The sequence below is a fragment of the Ammodytes marinus genome (genome assembly GCF_949987685.1).
Source record: "Ammodytes marinus genome assembly, chromosome: 10".
Lineage (NCBI taxonomy): Eukaryota > Metazoa > Chordata > Actinopteri > Uranoscopiformes > Ammodytidae > Ammodytes > Ammodytes marinus.
Window position 1 is genome coordinate 11,358,016 of NC_137214.1, and position 19,225 is coordinate 11,377,240.

Here is a 19,225-nt window from a genome sequence, read left to right on the forward strand (position 1 = left end):
TACATTATCAACATTCCCAGATGGTTTACAATGATATATCCAGAGTTGAATTTTAGTTGGTGTTGTGCAGTTGTATGATGTGGACTCTTAGGGCCGCTGTTGACCATAGTGTTGGTGAACGAGGGCAGGGTTTTAGCAGCACCTCCCATGTTACATCGACACAAAGCAGAGAGAAGACGACAGGCAGAGACGGACATATCTGGATGTGGAATATATATTTTTTAAGAAGAGGAGAACATTCGACCGAGGAAAACAATTATTTTTAAAAGCATTCTTAATCAGCTGTTCGTTTGAGATTTGACGTTGGAATTTGAGAGTTTTTCTGTTTTTTTTATGGAAAATATCTAGACTGTGGACCACGCTAGGAAAAAAAATTGGATAGAACAATGAATCGGCAAGTACTGTTGTTTATCTGCCTCCTTTCCCTCGACTTGGTTTTGGGCCAAGTCAGCTACTCTATTCCAGAGGAAATGGCGAAAGGCTCTTTAGTGGGTAATATAGCACAAGATTTAGGTTTAGAAGTAAAACGTTTGATTTCGGGTAAAGCTAAGATCTATACGAGGAACAGCGACGAGTACATCGAGCTAAACAGAGAAAGGGGAGTCCTCCTCGTCAAACAGAGAATCGACAGAGAGCTACTGTGCACAGAAACGGCGCTTTGCGCATTACATTTTCAGATTATTTTGGAGAATCCTATGGAGTTTTACAGTGTTACCGTACAGATCACAGATATCAATGATAATGCCCCAACGTTTGAGAAGGGTGAGATGAAATTCAAAATTAGCGAGTCAGCGGTGATAGGGGCAAAATTTGTGCTCGAAAGGGCTGTGGACCTTGATGTTGGAATTAATGATCTTCAAAAGTACGAATTAAAACCAACAGATAATTTTGCTCTTAAACTGCATAATAACGCTGATGGAAATAAAAACGTAGAGATGGTGTTACAGAAGCCTTTAGACAGAGAGAAGGAAGAGCAGATATCTCTTGTGTTAACGGCTGTAGATGGAGGAGAGCCGCAGATGTCAGGCACAATGCTGATTGTCATCACTGTTTTAGACGCTAATGATAATGCCCCCGTTTTTACACAGCCAACATACAAAGCTACAGTTACTGAGAACTCACCTAAAGGAACAGTTGTTGCCACTGTTTCAGCTGCAGATGCAGATCAAGGCTCTAATGGTAAAATAACTTATTCAATCACAAATACATTAGACAATGTCAGGAAAGTGTTTAAGGTAAATTATGAAAACGGCGAAGTATCATTAATTAGTGACATTGATTTTGAAAAGTCAAAGCATTTTCAAATAAATTTACTTGCAAGTGACGATGGAGGACTCACAGACTCTTGTAAATTAATTGTCGACGTGCAGGATGTTAATGACAATAAGCCAGAAATAAACATAATGTCGAAGTCAAACGTTATATCAGAGGATGCCAAACTCAACACAGTCGTCACAATGATAAATATCGAGGACTTAGATTCAGGAGAAAATGGTAACGTTAAATGTTTTATCAGTGAAAATATACCCTTCACTCTGAAAACATCAACAAATGATTTCTATAGTTTACTGACAGACAGTGATTTAGACAGGGAGAGAGCCTCTGAGTATAATATTACAGTGACCTGCTCTGATGAGGGAGTGCCTTCCCTCTCCAGCAGCGTCACTCTCACCTTACAGATCTCTGACGTCAATGACAACGCGCCTGTCTTTGAGAGGAGCTCATATGAGGCCTACATTGTAGAAAACAATACACCAGGCCTCTCTATATTCACAGTGAGAGCCAGAGACGCTGACTGGAACCAGAATGCCCGTGTTTCTTACATACTGGAGGACTCCTCTGTTAACGGAGTGCCAGTCTCCTCGTATGTGTCCGTTAGTGCTGATAGTGGAGTCATCCATGCAGTGCGCTCTTTTGACTACGAGCAGATCAAAGATTTCCAGTTCCGCGTAAAAGCGCAGGATGGAGGCTCCCCTCCACTCAGTAGTAATGTGACTGTTAAAGTAATGATCCAGGACCAGAACGACAACCCGCCTCAGGTTCTGTACCCAGTCCAGACTGGTGGCTCTCTGGTGGCTGAAATGGTGCCTCGTTCAGCAGATGTGGGCTATCTGGTCACTAAAGTGGTGGCTGTTGATGTGGACTCCGGACAGAATGCCTGGCTCTCCTATAAACTGCAGAAAGCCACAGACAGGGCGCTGTTTGAAGTGGGCTTACAGAATGGAGAAATAAGAACTATCCGCCAAGTCACTGATAAAGATGTTGTGAAACAAAGACTGACTGTTATAGTGGAGGACAACGGGCAGCCCTCTCGTTCAGCTACAGTCATTGTTAACGTGGCGGTGGCGGACAGCTTCCCTGAAGTGCTGTCGGAGTTCACTGACTTTACACACGACAAGGAGTACAACGACAACCTGACTTTTTACTTAGTGTTGGCTTTGGCTGTAGTTTCCTTCCTCTTCATCACGTGTTTAGTGGTTATTATATCAGTGAAAATCTACAGGTGGAGACAGTCTCGCATCCTGTATCACTCCAGTCTCCCTGTGATTCCATATTATCCACCACGTTACTCAGACACTTTGGGGACAGGGACAGGGACTCTCCAACACGTGTACAACTACGAGGTATGCAGGACGAATGACTCCAGAAAGAGTGACTGTAAGTTCGGCAGAGGTGGTAGTCAGAACGTGCTGATAATGGACCCCAGTTCTACAGGGACGATGCAGCGGATACAGTGTGAAAAGAGCATCCTGGATGAACCAGACTCTCCTCTAGAGGTTAGAAAACGTGTAATTATCTCAATGTTTCATTTTTGGCTAAACATGGTACTGGTGTATTTTGTTAATGAGGCAGACACTTTCAGCGGTAATGCAAAAAAAAACAAAAAAACATATAAATTGAGAGGTTCAAGTGTTACACATTTCCCATTCAGCACCACGGACAGCGACACTCAACACTAGCTTCAGTAAATGTACTCTCTTTTGTTTTCAGTTTTAGTTATGGCTTCATACACTCTACTCATATAGACTACACGTCTTTTCTTCTAATAACTGGCTTCAAATATATTATTAAACCTTAAGCACACTATCATCACTATATATTTTTTGGAAATATCAGTATTCTAAATGAATGGCCAGTTCTGCTTGATTTTCAGTGTGACTGTGTCCCTACCTGGTTTTCTCTATGCCTATAACTTGTTGTAATATGTATTTTTCAACTCAAAGGGTCGCTGTTGGCAAGCGTGATGCTATTGAACTAGATGTTATTTTTTTATTTCTGTGTCCTGCCCCTTCGTGTTGATACGTTGGTCATAATCAGAGAAAGACAAATACACAGTCTGCTCTCAGACGGAGCTCTGCGAGGATAGCTACAACTGGATACATTGCTTTTCTTCCTATAATTGGAGTACGGACGATTTTTTTGTTACCTACCGTCGTTTTGTCGACATTGAGGATGCTTTTGTTTTAATGGTGCATGAAACGACTTCGCACAGAACAATGAGACGGCAAGTACTGTTGTTTATCTCGGCCCTGTGTCTTAGCTGCGTGCTCGGGCAGGTCAGCTACTCCATTCCCGAAGAAATGACCAAAGGCTCAGTTGTCGGTAACATAGCGCATGACTTAGGTTTAGATCTTAAAAGGCTGAAATCGGGTAAAGCTCGTGTATATACAGGAGGAAGTGTCGAATACGTCGGGCTGAATAAAGAAAGGGGAGTCCTCCTTATCCAAGAGAGAATAGACAGAGAAGCTTTGTGTGGAGAGACGACGCCTTGTGCTTTACATTTCCAGTTAATACTCGAAAATCCAATGGAATTGTTTCGTGTAACTGTGGAGATTACCGACATAAACGATAACACGCCCAGTTTTACCAATGCAGAAAAACGCTTTGAAATTAGCGAGTCTGCCGTGATAGGATCAAAATTCATATTGGATAAGGCCATTGATTCCGATATTGGGATAAATGGCTTACAGCGATACCTGCTTTCTCCAACTGATAACTTTGCATTAAAATTAGAAAATCAGGCAGACGGAAGTAAAAAGGTAGAAATGGTTTTACAGAAGCCTCTAGATCGAGAGAAGCAGCAATACATTTCACTGCTGTTAACTGCTGTAGATGGAGGGGAGACGCAGATGTCGGGAACAATGCAGATATATGTAAATGTTTTGGATGTTAATGACAACGCACCTACTTTCGGTAAACCACTATATAGAGCAAAAATACTTGAAAATTCCCCTAAAGGCACCAGCGTAACGACTGTTAGTGCATCTGATAAAGACATCGGCTCGAATGGAGAAGTATCATATGTGATATCCACCAGCAAACGTATTTTATCTGAATTGTTTAGGATTAATTTGAAAACTGGTGAAATTATCCTAGTCGGTGAAATAGATTATGAAAAATCAAAAATGTATCAAATTGATATCGAAGTTGTAGACAGTGGAGGACTATCGGATTCCACCAAGGTAATAGTTGACGTTATTGATATAAATGACAATAGCCCTCACATAAACATTGTTTCTAAATCAGAATCCATATCAGAGGACTCATCCCCCCACACAGTAATAGCCATGTTAAGTGTAAATGATCCCGATTCGGAGAATAATGGAGAAGTAAAGTGTAATATAGATGGCGAAATTCCCTTCAAAATACAAACTACATTAAATGGATTTTACACGTTAGTTACTGAGGTAGCTTTAGACAGAGAAATCGCTTCTCAATATAATATAACAGTGACCTGCTCTGATGAGGGAGTGCCCTCCCTCTCCAGCAGCGTCACTCTCACCTTACAGATCTCTGATGTGAATGACAACGCGCCTGTCTTTGAGAGGAGCTCATATGAGGCCTACATTGTAGAAAATAACACACCAGGCCTCTCTATATTCACATTGAGAGCCAGAGACGCTGACTGGAACCAGAATGCCCGTGTTTCTTACATACTGGAGGACTCCTCTGTTAACGGAGTGCCAGTCTCCTCGTATGTGTCCGTTAGTGCTGATAGTGGAGTCATCCATGCAGTGCGCTCTTTTGACTACGAGCAGATCAAAGATTTCCAGTTCCGCGTAAAAGCGCAGGATGGAGGCTCCCCTCCACTCAGTAGTAATGTGACTGTTAAAGTAATGATCCAGGACCAGAACGACAACCCCCCTCAGGTTCTGTACCCAGTCCAGACTGGTGGCTCTCTGGTGGCTGAAATGGTGCCTCGTTCAGCAGATGTGGGCTATCTGGTCACTAAAGTGGTGGCTGTTGATGTGGACTCTGGACAGAATGCCTGGCTCTCCTATAAACTGCAGAAAGCCACAGACAGGGCGCTGTTTGAAGTGGGCTTACAGAATGGAGAAATAAGAACTATCCGCCAAGTCAACGATAAAGATGTTGTGAAACAAAGACTGACTGTTATAGTGGAGGACAACGGGCAGCCCTCTCGTTCAGCTACAGTCATTGTTAACGTGGCGGTGGCGGACAGCTTCCCTGAAGTGCTGTCGGAGTTCACTGACTTTACACACGACAAGGAGTACAACGACAACCTGACTTTTTACTTAGTGTTGGCTTTGGCTGTAGTTTCCTTCCTCTTCATCACGTGTTTAGTGGTTATTATATCAGTGAAAATCTACAGGTGGAGACAGTCTCGCATCCTGTATCACTCCAGTCTCCCTGTGATTCCATATTATCCACCACGTTACTCAGACACTCTGGGGGCAGGGACAGGGACAGGGACTCTCCAACACGTGTACAACTACGAGGTGTGCAGGACGAATGACTCCAGAAAGAGTGACTGTAAGTTCGGCAGAGCTGGTAGTCAGAACGTGCTGATAATGGACCCCAGTTCTACAGGGACGATGCAGCGGATACAGTGTGAAAAGAGCATCCTGGATGAGCCAGACTCTCCTCTAGAGGTTCGTTTTCCATAAGATCAACATTATTTCATTCTCTTGTCATAAGCCTTTTTAGTAACACTCTTAACTAGACTTTGCATGTGTGTTCAATACGATATGTGCACATAATGCTAAATGTGCTTGCCTTTTAGGCATGGATTCATACTCAGTTGTGTGGTTATTCTGATTCAGCACCAAGGACAGCACAAATATCAGTCGCGTTGAGATAGCACAATTTCACCATGTGTATAGGTACTCTTTCTCTCTCTCTCTCTCTCTCTCTCTCTCTCTCTCTCTCTCTCTCTCTTTCTCTCTCTCTCTCTCTCTCTCTTTCTCTGTGTTTTGAACGAACCTCACTCTTTTGGAGTAAATAGTTTCGGTCGGATTTTTTCTGCATCTGAAACAGTCTTTTTGGCTGTGGATGTGTCTTTTTTTTAGCTCGTAACTTTGTTTTTGTTCTGCTTAATATATTAATCTATTGTATAATGTGCTTTAGTCGTCTGTTTCACATATCCCAAGTCTGTATATTGATATTCAACATACCAAAATAGTATCCCAGTAAATCTGGTTGTAGTCATTTATTAAATATTCTTTCATTGCGGTTGTCATAGGCATAGTAATACGCCATGCAATTCATTTCACTGAACAGATAGAGACGCTGTTGGCCATCGAGTTTCTTAAGAAGCAGTACCCCCCTTCTACGGCTACATATGACATTGGGAAATAGAGAGAGGTGGAGTTAATAGTCGCGATTGCCATGGGCAGCACAAGCCAGGACGGCAAAATGGAATTCCTTTGTTCGACCATTTAGGATAAGCGCCTTCCTCAGGACCATATACGTGTATCTACAGATCAATATCGGAACCGTGGGCGAATAGAAAGAGGATTTTCTTGTTTTCTTCAAAGACGTGTCGACCGGAACGATGGGATGGCAAGTGCAGTTGTTTATCTCGGTGTTCTCTCTCAGTGTAGTGCGCGGGCAGATCAGCTACTCCATTCCCGAGGAAATGGCAAAGGGAGCTCTTATAGGCAATATAGCCCAGGATTTAGGTATAGGTGTGGAAAGATTGAAGTCCGGTAAAGCTCGTATTTATACTGGTAACACTGATGAGTATATTGAGCTGAAGCGAGACAGAGGAGTCCTCCTTGTTAAAGATAGAATAGACAGAGAATCCCTATGCGGGCAAACAATGCCTTGCGCACTTCATTTTCAAATGATTCTGGAAAACCCAATGGAGTTTTACACAGTTACTGTCGAAATTACCGATATAAATGACAACCCTCCCACATTCGAGAGAGGAGAGATGAAATATGAAATCAGCGAATCAGCTCTTAATGGAGCTCGATTCGTTTTAGAGAAAGCCATAGACGATGATGTTGGTATAAACGGCTTACACAGCTACACCCTGAAACCCAGTGACAATTTTGTTCTGAAAACCATCAGCCGAAGTGATGGTACTAAACATGTCGAAATGGTTTTAAACAAACCATTAGACCGAGAGATTAATGAGCATATGTCATTGATATTAACCGCTCTTGATGGGGGTGAACCACAGCTTTCGGGGACAATGCAGATTCTTATAACTGTATTAGACGTCAATGACAACCCACCCGTTTGTTCAAAGCCTGAATACAAAGCAAGTGTTACAGAGAATGCTCCTGTTGGCACTGTAATAACTACCGTGAAGGCTACAGACGTAGATAAAGGAAACAACGGAAAAATAACATACACGATTTCAAAGTCTGGAGCAGCGGGTCTCTTTAAAATTGACGCCAGTAATGGATTATTGTCCTTAACTGGAAATGTAGATTATGAAAAACGGGGACGTTATGAACTGGATGTTCAGGTTTCAGACCAGGGGGGGTTGTCCGACGCATGTAAGGTAATCGTGGACGTGACAGATACAAATGATAACCCGCCGTCCATTAACATCATGTCTAACTCAAACGCAGTATCTGAGAATATGAAACCGGGAACGGTTGTGACCATGCTTAATATACAAGATCCGGACTCAAATGATAACGGCAAAGTTATGTGTATTTTGAACGAAAATATTCCCTTTGCCATTAAATCAACAACAAATAATTTCTTCACCGTTGTGACAGACAGTGGTGTAGACAGAGAGAGAGCATCTGAGTATAATATAACAGTGACCTGCTCTGATGAGGGAGTGCCCTCCCTCTCCAGCAGCGTCACTCTCACCTTACAGATCTCTGATGTGAATGACAACGCGCCTGTCTTTGAGAGGAGCTCATATGAGGCCTACATTGTAGAAAACAACACACCAGGCCTCTCTATATTCACAGTGAGAGCCAGAGACGCTGACTGGAACCAGAATGCCCGTGTTTCTTACATACTGGAGGACTCCTCTGTTAACGGAGTGCCAGTCTCCTCGTATGTGTCCGTTAGTGCTGATAGTGGAGTCATCCATGCAGTGCGCTCTTTTGACTATGAGCAGATCAAAGATTTCCAGTTCCGCGTAAAAGCGCAGGATGGAGGCTCCCCTCCACTCAGTAGTAATGTGACTGTTAAAGTAATGATCCAGGACCAGAACGACAACCCCCCTCAGGTTTTGTACCCAGTCCAGACTGGTGGCTCGCTGGTGGCTGAAATGGTGCCTCGTTCAGCAGATGTGGGCTATCTGGTCACTAAAGTGGTGGCTGTTGACGTGGACTCTGGACAGAATGCCTGGCTCTCCTATAAACTGCAGAAAGCCACAGACAGGGCGCTGTTTGAAGTGGGCTTACAGAATGGAGAAATAAGAACTATCCGTCAAGTCAATGATAAAGATGTTGTGAAACAAAGACTGACTGTTATAGTGGAGGACAACGGGCAGCCCTCTCGTTCAGCTACAGTCATTGTTAACGTGGCGGTGGCGGACAGCTTCCCTGAAGTGCTGTCGGAGTTCACTGACTTTACACACGACAAGGAGTACAACGACAACCTGACTTTTTACTTAGTGTTGGCTTTGGCTGTAGTTTCCTTCCTCTTCATCACGTGTTTAGTGGTTATTATATCAGTGAAAATCTACAGATGGAGACAGTCTCGCATCCTGTATCACTCCAGTCTCCCTGTGATTCCATATTATCCACCACGTTACTCAGACACTTTGGGGACAGGGACAGGGACTCTCCAACACGTGTACAACTACGAGGTGTGCAGGACGAATGACTCCAGAAAGAGTGACTGTAAGTTCGGCAGAGCTGGTAGTCAGAACGTGCTGATAATGGACCCCAGTTCTACAGGGACGATGCAGCGGATACAGTGTGAAAAGAGCATCCTGGATGAACCAGACTCTCCTCTAGAGGTTAGAAAACGTGTAATTATCTTAATATTTCATTTTTGGCAAAACATGGTACTGGTGTATTTTGTTAATGAGGCAGACACTTTCAGCGGTAATGCAAAAAAAAATAAAAACATATAAATTGAGTGGTTCAAGTGTTACACATTTCCCATTCAGCACCACGGACAGCGACACTCAACACTAGCTTCAGTAAATGTACTCTCTTTTGTTTTCCGTTTTATTTATGGCTTCATACACTCTACTCATATAGAGTACACGTCTTTTCTTCTAATAACTGGCTTCAAATATATTAGTAAACCTTAAGAACACTATCATCACTATATTTTTTTTTGGAAATATCAGTATTCTAAATGAATGGCCAGTTCCGCTTGATTTTCAGTGTGACTGTGTCCCTACCTGGTTTTCTCTATGCCTATATTACTTATTGTAATATGTATTTTTCAACTCAAAGGGTCGCTGTTGGCAAGCGTGATGCTATTGAACTAGATGTTATTTTTCTCTGTCTGTGTCCTGCCCCTTCGTGTTGATACGTTGGTCATAATCAGAGAAAGACAGAATACACAGTGTGCTCTCAGACGGAGCTCTGCGAAGGATTGGTTTTACTGGATACATTGCTTTTCTTCCTATAATTGGAGTACGGACGATTTTTTTGTTACCTACCGTCGTGCTGTCGACATTGGGGATGCTTTTGTTTTAATTATGCAGGCAACGACTTCGCACAGAACAATGAGACGGCAAGTACTGTTGTTTCTCTCGGCCCTGTGTCTTAGCTGCGTGCTCGGGCAGGTCAGCTACTCTATTCCCGAAGAAATGACCAAAGGCTCAGTAGTCGGTAACATAGCGCATGATTTAGGTTTAGATCTTAAAAGGCTGAAATCAGGTAAAGCTCGTGTATATACAGGAGGAAGTGTCGAATACATCGGGCTGAATAAAGAAAGGGGAGTCCTCCTTATCCAAGAGAGGATAGACAGAGAAGCTTTGTGTGGAGAGACGACGCCTTGTGCTTTACATTTCCAGGTAATACTCGAAAATCCAATGGAATTGTTTCGTGTAACGGTGGAGATTACCGACATAAACGATAACACGCCCAGTTTTACGAATGCAGAAAAACGCTTTGAAATTAGCGAGTCTGCCGTGGTAGGATCAAAATTCATATTAGATAAGGCTATTGATTCCGATATTGGGATCAATGGCTTACAGCAATATTTGCTTTCTCCAACTGATAACTTTGCTTTGAAACCTGTAAATCTTGCAGACGGAAGTAAAAAGGTAGAGATGATTCTACAGAAGCCTCTAGATCGAGAAAAGCAGGCATACATGTCACTGCTGTTAACTGCTGTAGATGGAGGGGAGCCGCAGATGTCGGGGAAAATGCAGATATTTGTCAATGTGTTGGATGTGAATGACAACGCACCAACATTTGCTAAACCCCTCTATAGAGCAAAAATTCCAGAAAATTCCCCAAAAAGCACCAGCGTAACGACTGTTAATGCATCTGATAAAGACATCGGCTCGAACGGAGAATTATCATATTTGATATCTTCCAGCCAGCGTATTTTATCTGAACTGTTTAAGATTAATTCCGAAACTGGTCAAATTATCCTAATTGGTGAAATAGATTATGAAAAGTCAAAAAATTATGAGATGGATATCGAAGTTGTAGACAGCGGAGGACTATCTGATTCCAGTAAGGTTATTGTTGATATTATTGATATAAATGACAATAGCCCGCACATAAACATTGTTTCTAAATCAGAATCAATATCAGAGGACTCACCTGCGAACACAGTTATAGCTATGCTAAGTGTTAATGATCCCGATTCAGATAATAATGGTGAAGTAGAGTGTATAATTGACGGTAACAATCCTTTCAAAATACAAACTACATTGAACGGATTTTATACGTTAGTTACAGAGGTCGCATTAGACAGAGAAATCGCTTCTCAATATAATATAACAGTGACCTGCTCTGATGAGGGAGTGCCCTCCCTCTCCAGCAGCGTCACTCTCACCTTACAGATCTCTGATGTGAATGACAACGCGCCTGTCTTTGAGAGGAGCTCATATGAGGCCTACATTGTAGAAAACAACACACCAGGCCTCTCTATATTCACAGTGAGAGCCAGAGACGCTGACTGGAACCAGAATGCCCGTGTTTCTTACATACTGGAGGACTCCTCTGTTAACGGAGTGCCAGTCTCCTCGTATGTGTCCGTTAGTGCTGACAGTGGAGTCATCCATGCAGTGCGCTCTTTTGACTACGAGCAGATCAAAGATTTCCAGTTCCGCGTAAAAGCGCAGGATGGAGGCTCCCCTCCACTCAGTAGTAATGTGACTGTTAAAGTAATGATCCAGGACCAGAACGACAACCCCCCTCAGGTTCTGTACCCAGTCCAGACTGGTGGCTCTCTGGTGGCTGAAATGGTGCCTCGTTCAGCAGATGTGGGCTATCTGGTCACTAAAGTGGTGGCTGTTGATGTGGACTCTGGACAGAATGCCTGGCTCTCCTATAAACTGCAGAAAGCCACAGACAGGGTGCTGTTTGAAGTGGGCTTACAGAATGGAGAAATAAGAACTATCCGCCAAGTCAATGATAAAGATGTTGTGAAACAAAGACTGACTGTTATAGTGGAGGACAACGGGCAGCCCTCTCGTTCAGCTACAGTCATTGTTAACGTGGCGGTGGCGGACAGCTTCCCTGAAGTGCTGTCGGAGTTCACTGACTTTACACACGACAAGGAGTACAACGACAACCTGACTTTTTACTTAGTGTTGGCTTTGGCTGTAGTTTCCTTCCTCTTCATCACGTGTTTAGTGGTTATTATATCAGTGAAAATCTACAGATGGAGACAGTCTCGCATCCTGTATCACTCCAGTCTCCCTGTGATTCCATATTATCCACCACGTTACTCAGACACATTGGGGACAGGGACAGGGACTCTCCAACACGTGTACAACTACGAGGTGTGCAGGACGAATGACTCCAGAAAGAGTGACTGTAAGTTCGGCAGAGCTGGTAGTCAGAACGTGCTGATAATGGACCCCAGTTCTACAGGGACGATGCAGCGGATACAGTGTGAAAAGAGCATCCTGGATGAGCCAGACTCTCCTCTAGAGGTTAGAAAACGTGTAATTATCTCAATGTTTATTTTTTGGCAAAACATGGTACTGGTGTATTTTGTTAATAAGGCAAATGCTTACAGCAGTAATGCAAAAAAAAAAAAAAAAAACATACATACATACATACATACATACATACATACATACATACATACATACATACATACATACATACATACATACATACATACATACATACATACATACATACATACATACATACATACAAATTGAGAAGTTTAGGTGTTACACATTTCCCAGTCAGCACCACGGACAGCGACACTCAACACTAGCTTCAGTAAATGTTCCCTCTTTTGTTTTCCGTTTTATTTATGACTTCATACACTCAACTCATATAGAGTACACTTCTTTTTATCTAATAAATGGCTTCCAATATATTAGTAAAGCACTATCATCAATATATATTTTTTGAAATATCAGTATGCTAAATGAATGGCAAAATCATCTCTGGTTTCGGTTCAACCTGGTTACCCGTGTGACTGTCTGTGTCCTAACGTTCTCTCTGATGCCTATATTACTTATTGTAATGTGTATTTTCAACTCAAAGGGTCGCTGTTGGCAAGCGTGATGCTATTGAACTAGATGTTATTTTTCTCTGTCTGTGTCCTGCCCCTTCGTGTTGATACGTTGGTCATAATCAGAGAAAGACAGAATACACAGTGTGCTCTCAGACGGAGCTCTGCGAAGGATTGGTTTTACTGGATACATTGCTTTTCTACCAACATTGGAGTACGGTCGATTTTTTTGTTACCTACCGTCGTTTTGTCGACATTGGGGATGCGTTTGTTTTAATGATGCAGGCAACGACTTCGCACAGAACAATGAGACGGCAAGTACTGTTGTTTCTCTCGGCCCTGTGTCTTAGCTGCGTGCTCGGGCAGGTCAGCTACTCCATTCCCGAAGAAATGACCAAAGGCTCAGTAGTCGGTAACATAGCGCATGATTTAGGTTTAGATCTTAAAAGGCTGAAATCAGGTAAAGCTCGTGTATATACAGGAGGAAGTGTCGAATACATCGGGCTGAATAAAGAAAGGGGAGTCCTCCTTATCCAAGAGAGAATAGACAGAGAAGCTTTGTGTGGAGAGACGACGCCTTGTGCTTTACATGTCCAGTTAATACTCGAAAATCCAATGGAATTGTTTCGTGTAACTGTGGAGATTACCGACATAAACGATAACACGCCCAGTTTTAGGAATGCAGAAAAACGTTTTGAAATTAGCGAGTCTGCCGTGATAGGATCAAAATTCATATTAGATAAGGCTATTGATTCCGATATCGGGATTAATGGCTTACAGCGATACTTGCTTTCTCCAACTGATAACTTTGCATTAAAACCTGTAAATCTTGCAGACGGAAGTAAAAAGGTAGAGATGATTCTACAGAAACCTCTAGATCGAGAAAAGCAGGCATACATTTCACTGCTGTTAACTGCTGTAGATGGAGGCGAGCCGCAGATGTCGGGAACAATGCAGATATTTGTCAACGTATTAGATGCAAATGATAACGCACCTACATTTGCTAAACCCCTCTATAGAGCAAAAATTCCAGAAAATTCCCCAAAGGGCACCAGCGTAACGACTGTTAGTGCATCCGATAAAGATATCGGCTCGAACGGAGAAGTAACATATGTGTTATCTACCAGCCAGCCTATTTTATCAGAACTGTTTCAGATTGATTCGAAAACTGGTCAAATTATCCTAGTTGGTGAACTAGATTATGAAAAGTCAAAACATTATGAGATGGATATCGAAGTTGTAGACAGCGGAGGACTATCTGATTCCAGTAAGGTTATCGTTGATATTATTGATATAAATGACAATAGCCCTCACATAAACATATTTTCTAAATCAGAATCAATATCAGAGGACTCATCCCCCCACACAGTAATAGCCATGTTAAGTGTAAATGATCCCGATTCGGAGAATAATGGAGAAGTAAAGTGTAATATAGATGGTGAAATTCCCTTCAAAATACAAACTACATTAAATGGATTTTACACGTTAATTACAGAGGTCGCTTTAGACAGAGAAATCGCTTCTCAATATAATATTACAGTGACCTGCTCTGATGAGGGAGTGCCCTCCCTCTCCAGCAGCGTCACTCTCACCTTACAGATCTCTGATGTGAATGATAACGCGCCTGTCTTTGAGAGGAGCTCATATGAAGCCTACATTGTAGAAAACAACACACCAGGCCTCTCTATATTCACAGTGAGAGCCAGAGACGCTGACTGGAACCAGAATGCCCGTGTTTCTTACATACTGGAGGACTCCTCTGTTAACGGAGTGCCAGTCTCCTCGTATGTGTCCGTTAGTGCTGATAGTGGAGTCATCCATGCAGTGCGCTCTTTTGACTACGAGCAGATTAAAGATTTCCAGTTCCGCGTAAAAGCGCAGGATGGAGGCTCCCCTCCACTCAGTAGTAATGTGACAGTTAAAGTAATGATCCAGGACCAGAACGACAACCCCCCTCAGGTTCTGTACCCAGTCCAGACTGGTGGCTCTCTGGTGGCTGAAATGGTGCCTCGTTCAGCAGATGTGGGCTATCTGGTCACTAAAGTGGTGGCTGTTGATGTGGACTCTGGACAGAATGCCTGGCTCTCCTATAAACTGCAGAAAGCCACAGACAGGGCGCTGTTTGAAGTGGGCTTACAGAATGGAGAAATAAGAACTATCCGCCAAGTCACTGATAAAGATGTTGTGAAACAAAGACTGACTGTTATAGTGGAGGACAACGGGCAGCCCTCTCGTTCAGCTACAGTCATTGTTAACGTGGCGGTGGCGGACAGCTTCCCTGAAGTGCTGTCGGAGTTCACTGACTTTACACACGACAAGGAGTACAACGACAACCTGACTTTTTACTTAGTGTTGGCTCTGGCTGTAGTTTCCTTCCTCTTCATCACGTGTTTAGTGGTTATTATATCAGTGAAAATCTACAGATGGAGACAGTCTCGCATCCTGTATCACTCCAGTCTCCCTGTGATTCCATATTATCCACCACGTTACTCAGACACTTTGGGGACAGGGACAGGAACTCTCCAACACGTGTACAACTACGAGGTGTGCAGGACGAATGACTCCAGAAAAAGTGACTGTAAGTTCGGCAGAGCTGGTAGTCAGAACGTGCTGATAATGGACCCCAGTTCTACAGGGACGATGCAGCGGATACAGTGTGAAAAGAGCATCCTGGATGAACCAGATTCTCCTTTAGAGGTTTGATTTTTCAATTTTGATAATCAAACTGATTCTTTACTCAATTTTATTGTTTCATTACCATGGACATTAATGTTTCAGTACCATGGACAGCGAACGAACAGCATCTCTTCTTATTCTTTCTTTATATCTCTCCTATATCTAAATGTTTTACTCCTCAGTTCTTGCTGTATATGGTTGCCTTTTTTATCGGGCATATATTTGTTGTCACTGTTAGACAAAAATATGGTGCTTTCTAACGATTTATATGTCCAATAAATTCGTCATAGGAGTTTTATGGGTTGTTTTTATACAGCGAAAGTTTAGGTAAAACAGGGGCTCATCCTGGATGACCCAGACTCTCCTCTAGAGGTTAGACCGCAAAGCTTACATTAAATATTCAAACTATAGAAATAATAGCATCATTGTCTATTTGTGAAGTGACTTATAAATTTCTTTCTTGTACTAAAGCTATTTTATTCTTTCTGGGTGACATTGAGCTGCAGTAGTCAAAATAAGTGATTTGTACAACCTTCTATTTTTTAATTTTCCTATTTAATTAATTCTCAATACTATAAAAATACTATTACTATATGTAATATTCTACGATAATTATGTTTCAGGGTAAATCCTTTAAACAAAACGTCAAATCAATGACTCATAACAAGTTCTTAAGTTAAGATAATAGCCAAATACGTTTTTACTTTGTAATTATACTTTTTTAAATAATATGCACAATAATAAGAATAAGACTCTGTTACGGTGTGTTTTCTTTATCAATTACAACATTTCTCATCCCCTTTTCATTCAACGTTTGCTGTTCGGTGTTTTGAACAGGAAGGGCCGCTATTGGCCAGAGTGTGGCAGTCTTCGATAGGGCTTGTAACTGTACCTCCCCCTCAGATTGTGACATGGTAGACAATAAAACAGGCACCAACCGCCTGTCCTTGCGTTAATGGAAAACTGCTCACCGACATTCGATGCTGTTTTTCTTTGTTCTTGATCATATCCTTGAGATACGCAAAGGAAATGTGCCACTGTGGATTACAATTTAATTAAGACGACGCTGGGATACACCGAAAATAACGATGCGACGGCAAGTACTGTTGTTCGTTTTGGCTCTCTCTCTCACTTCGGTGTTAGGGCAGGTCAGCTACTCCATACCCGAGGAAATGGAGAAAGGTTCATTAGTCTGTAATATAGCTCAGGATTTAGGTTTGGACTTGAAGAGGCTGAAATCGGGTAGAGCTCGTATTCATTCGGGTGATAGTGAAGAGCTTGTCGAGCTGAATAGAGAAAGAGGAGTCCTACTTATCAAAGAGAGAATAGACAGAGAAACGCTGTGTGGCGATACGACGCCCTGTGCTTTACATTTACAGATGATTTTAGAAAATCCGATGGAATTGTTTCGCATAACGATAGAAATCACAGACATAAACGACAATGCTCCCAGCTTTTCATCGAGCGACAAACGTTTTGAAATCAGCGAGTCGGCTGTTATTGGGTCTAAATTCATGTTGGAGAAAGCCATAGATTCTGACATTGGTGAAAATGGTCTCCAAAGCTATTCGCTTAATCCAACCAACAACTTTGCATTAAAACTAGAGAATCAAGCGGACGGAAGTAAAAAGGTAGAAATGGTTCTACAGAAGCCCTTAGATCGAGAGCATCAGGAACAGATATCATTATTATTAACTGCTCTGGATGGCGGACAGCCGCGCATGTCGGGCACAATGCAGATAACTGTTAACGTGTTAGATGCAAACGACAATGCGCCGGTGTTCACTAAGCCAATATACAAGGCAACAATAACAGAGAATTCCCCGAGGGGAACCAGTGTTATAACTGTAAGTGCATCTGATAAAGATGGAGGCTCTAATGGAGAAATATCATACACAATTTTAAATAGCAAGCGTAGACTGTCTGACCTGTTTCAGATTGATAGAAAAACAGGTGCGGTTGTCCTGATAGGTGAAATAGATTATGAAAAAACAAAGCTCTTCCAAATTGATATCGAGGCTATAGATAATGGAGGACTCTCTGATTCAAGTAAGATCTTAATTGATATCACTGATGTCAATGACAACAGTCCTCAGTTGAAAATACTGTCTAAATCAGACACCATTTTAGAAGACTCTCCTGAGAATACTGTCATTGCTATGCTAAGCGTAAATGACCCTGACTCTGAGAGGAATGGACAAGTGAAGTGTCACATTAATGATGAAATTCCATTTAAAATAAAAAATACAATGACTGGATTTTATAGTTTATTTACAGAGGTAGCTTTGGATAGAGAGGCTGCGACCCAATATAATATAACAGTGACCTGCTCTGATGAGGGAGTGCCCTCCCTCTCCAGCAGCGTCACTCTCACTTTACAGATCTCTGATGTGAATGACAACGCGCCTGTCTTTGAGAGGAGCTCATATGAGGCCTACATTGTAGAAAACAACACACCAGGCCTCTCTATATTCACAGTGAGAGCCAGAGACGCTGACTGGAACCAGAATGCCCGTGTTTCTTACATACTGGAGGACTCCTCTGTTGACGGAGTGCCAGTCTCCTCGTATGTGTCCGTTAGTGCTGATAGTGGAGTCATCCATGCAGTGCGCTCTTTTGACTACGAGCAGATCAAAGATTTCCAGTTCCGCGTAAAAGCGCAGGATGGAGGCTCCCCTCCACTCAGTAGTAATGTGACTGTTAAAGTAATGATCCAGGACCAGAACGACAACCCCCCTCAGGTTCTGTACCCAGTCCAGACTGGTGGCTCTCTGGTGGCTGAAATGGTGCCTCGTTCAGCAGATGTGGGCTATCTGGTCACTAAAGTGGTGGCTGTTGATGTGGACTCTGGACAGAATGCCTGGCTCTCCTATAAACTGCAGAAAGCCACAGACAGGGCGCTGTTTGAAGTGGGCTTACAGAATGGAGAAATAAGAACTATCCGCCAAGTCAATGATAAAGATGTTGTGAAACAAAGACTGACTGTTATAGTGGAGGACAACGGGCAGCCCTCTCGTTCAGCTACAGTCATTGTTAACGTGGCGGTGGCGGACAGCTTCCCTGAAGTGCTGTCGGAGTTCACTGACTTTACACATGACAAGGAGTACAACGACAACCTGACTTTTTACTTAGTGTTGGCTCTGGCTGTAGTTTCCTTCCTCTTCATCACGTGTTTAGTGGTTATTATATCAGTGAAAATCTACAGATGGAGACAGTCTCGCATCCTGTATCACTCCAGTCTCCCTGTGATTCCATATTATCCACCACGTTACTCAGACACTTTGGGGACAGGGACAGGGACTCTCCAACACGTGTACAACTACGAGGTATGCAGGACGAATGACTCCAGAAAGAGTGACTGTAAGTTCGGCAGAGCTGGTAGTCAGAACGTGCTGATAATGGACCCCAGTTCTACAGGGACGATGCAGCGGATACAGTGTGAAAAGAGCATCCTGGATGAGCCAGACTCTCCTCTAGAGGTTTGTCAATTGGGTTTCATTTCTTTGTCTGTGTTTTCATGCAGTATAAGACTGAAAAGCTGTTTTAAAGGTGTTTGTTATTCAAAACTTCAGCACCTTGGATAGCGACAATGAGAACACAGTTCCACTTTGTTTTCCTTGTGTACACTTCCTCCTCATATTCTATCCTTCAGAAGTAGGATCCAGTTAAATTTCACTTAGTCCTCACGAGATTATTACTAGCCTATTATTTGTAT

The 19,225-nt window shown here is 42.6% G+C and overlaps 5 protein-coding genes across 7 annotated transcripts in view; all 5 read left to right on the top strand.

Annotated features, from left to right (window-relative positions):
- Positions 1 to 19,225, top strand: part of LOC307256488 (protocadherin gamma-C5-like) — a gene marked incomplete at its 5' end in the record, with an annotated part of 206,099 nt that overhangs the window by 109,295 nt on the left and 77,579 nt on the right. The gene's annotated exons all lie outside the window — the stretch shown is intronic.
- LOC307256603 (uncharacterized protein) lies at positions 387 to 5,909 on the top strand (the record flags this gene model as incomplete). Its single annotated transcript, XM_080035634.1, has 2 exons — positions 387 to 2,787; positions 3,319 to 5,909. The coding sequence occupies 2 exons, from the start codon at positions 387 to 389 to the stop codon at positions 5,907 to 5,909; spliced, it is 4,992 nt and encodes a 1,663-aa protein (XP_079891760.1).
- On the top strand, positions 6,797 to 12,887 carry LOC307256604 (uncharacterized protein; the record flags this gene model as incomplete). Its single annotated transcript, XM_080035635.1, has 3 exons — positions 6,797 to 9,193; positions 9,770 to 12,307; positions 12,867 to 12,887. 3 exons carry the CDS (start codon positions 6,797 to 6,799, stop codon positions 12,885 to 12,887), a joined length of 4,956 nt encoding a protein of 1,651 aa, XP_079891761.1.
- LOC307256495 (protocadherin beta-16-like) lies at positions 13,111 to 15,537 on the top strand (the record flags this gene model as incomplete). Its single annotated transcript, XM_080035470.1, has 1 exon — positions 13,111 to 15,537. One exon carries the CDS (start codon positions 13,111 to 13,113, stop codon positions 15,535 to 15,537), a length of 2,427 nt encoding a protein of 808 aa, XP_079891596.1.
- Positions 16,599 to 19,179, top strand: LOC307256605 (protocadherin beta-16-like; the record flags this gene model as incomplete). The annotated part of the gene is made up of 2 exons (XM_080035636.1): positions 16,599 to 19,002; positions 19,163 to 19,179. The coding sequence occupies 2 exons, from the start codon at positions 16,599 to 16,601 to the stop codon at positions 19,177 to 19,179; spliced, it is 2,421 nt and encodes an 806-aa protein (XP_079891762.1).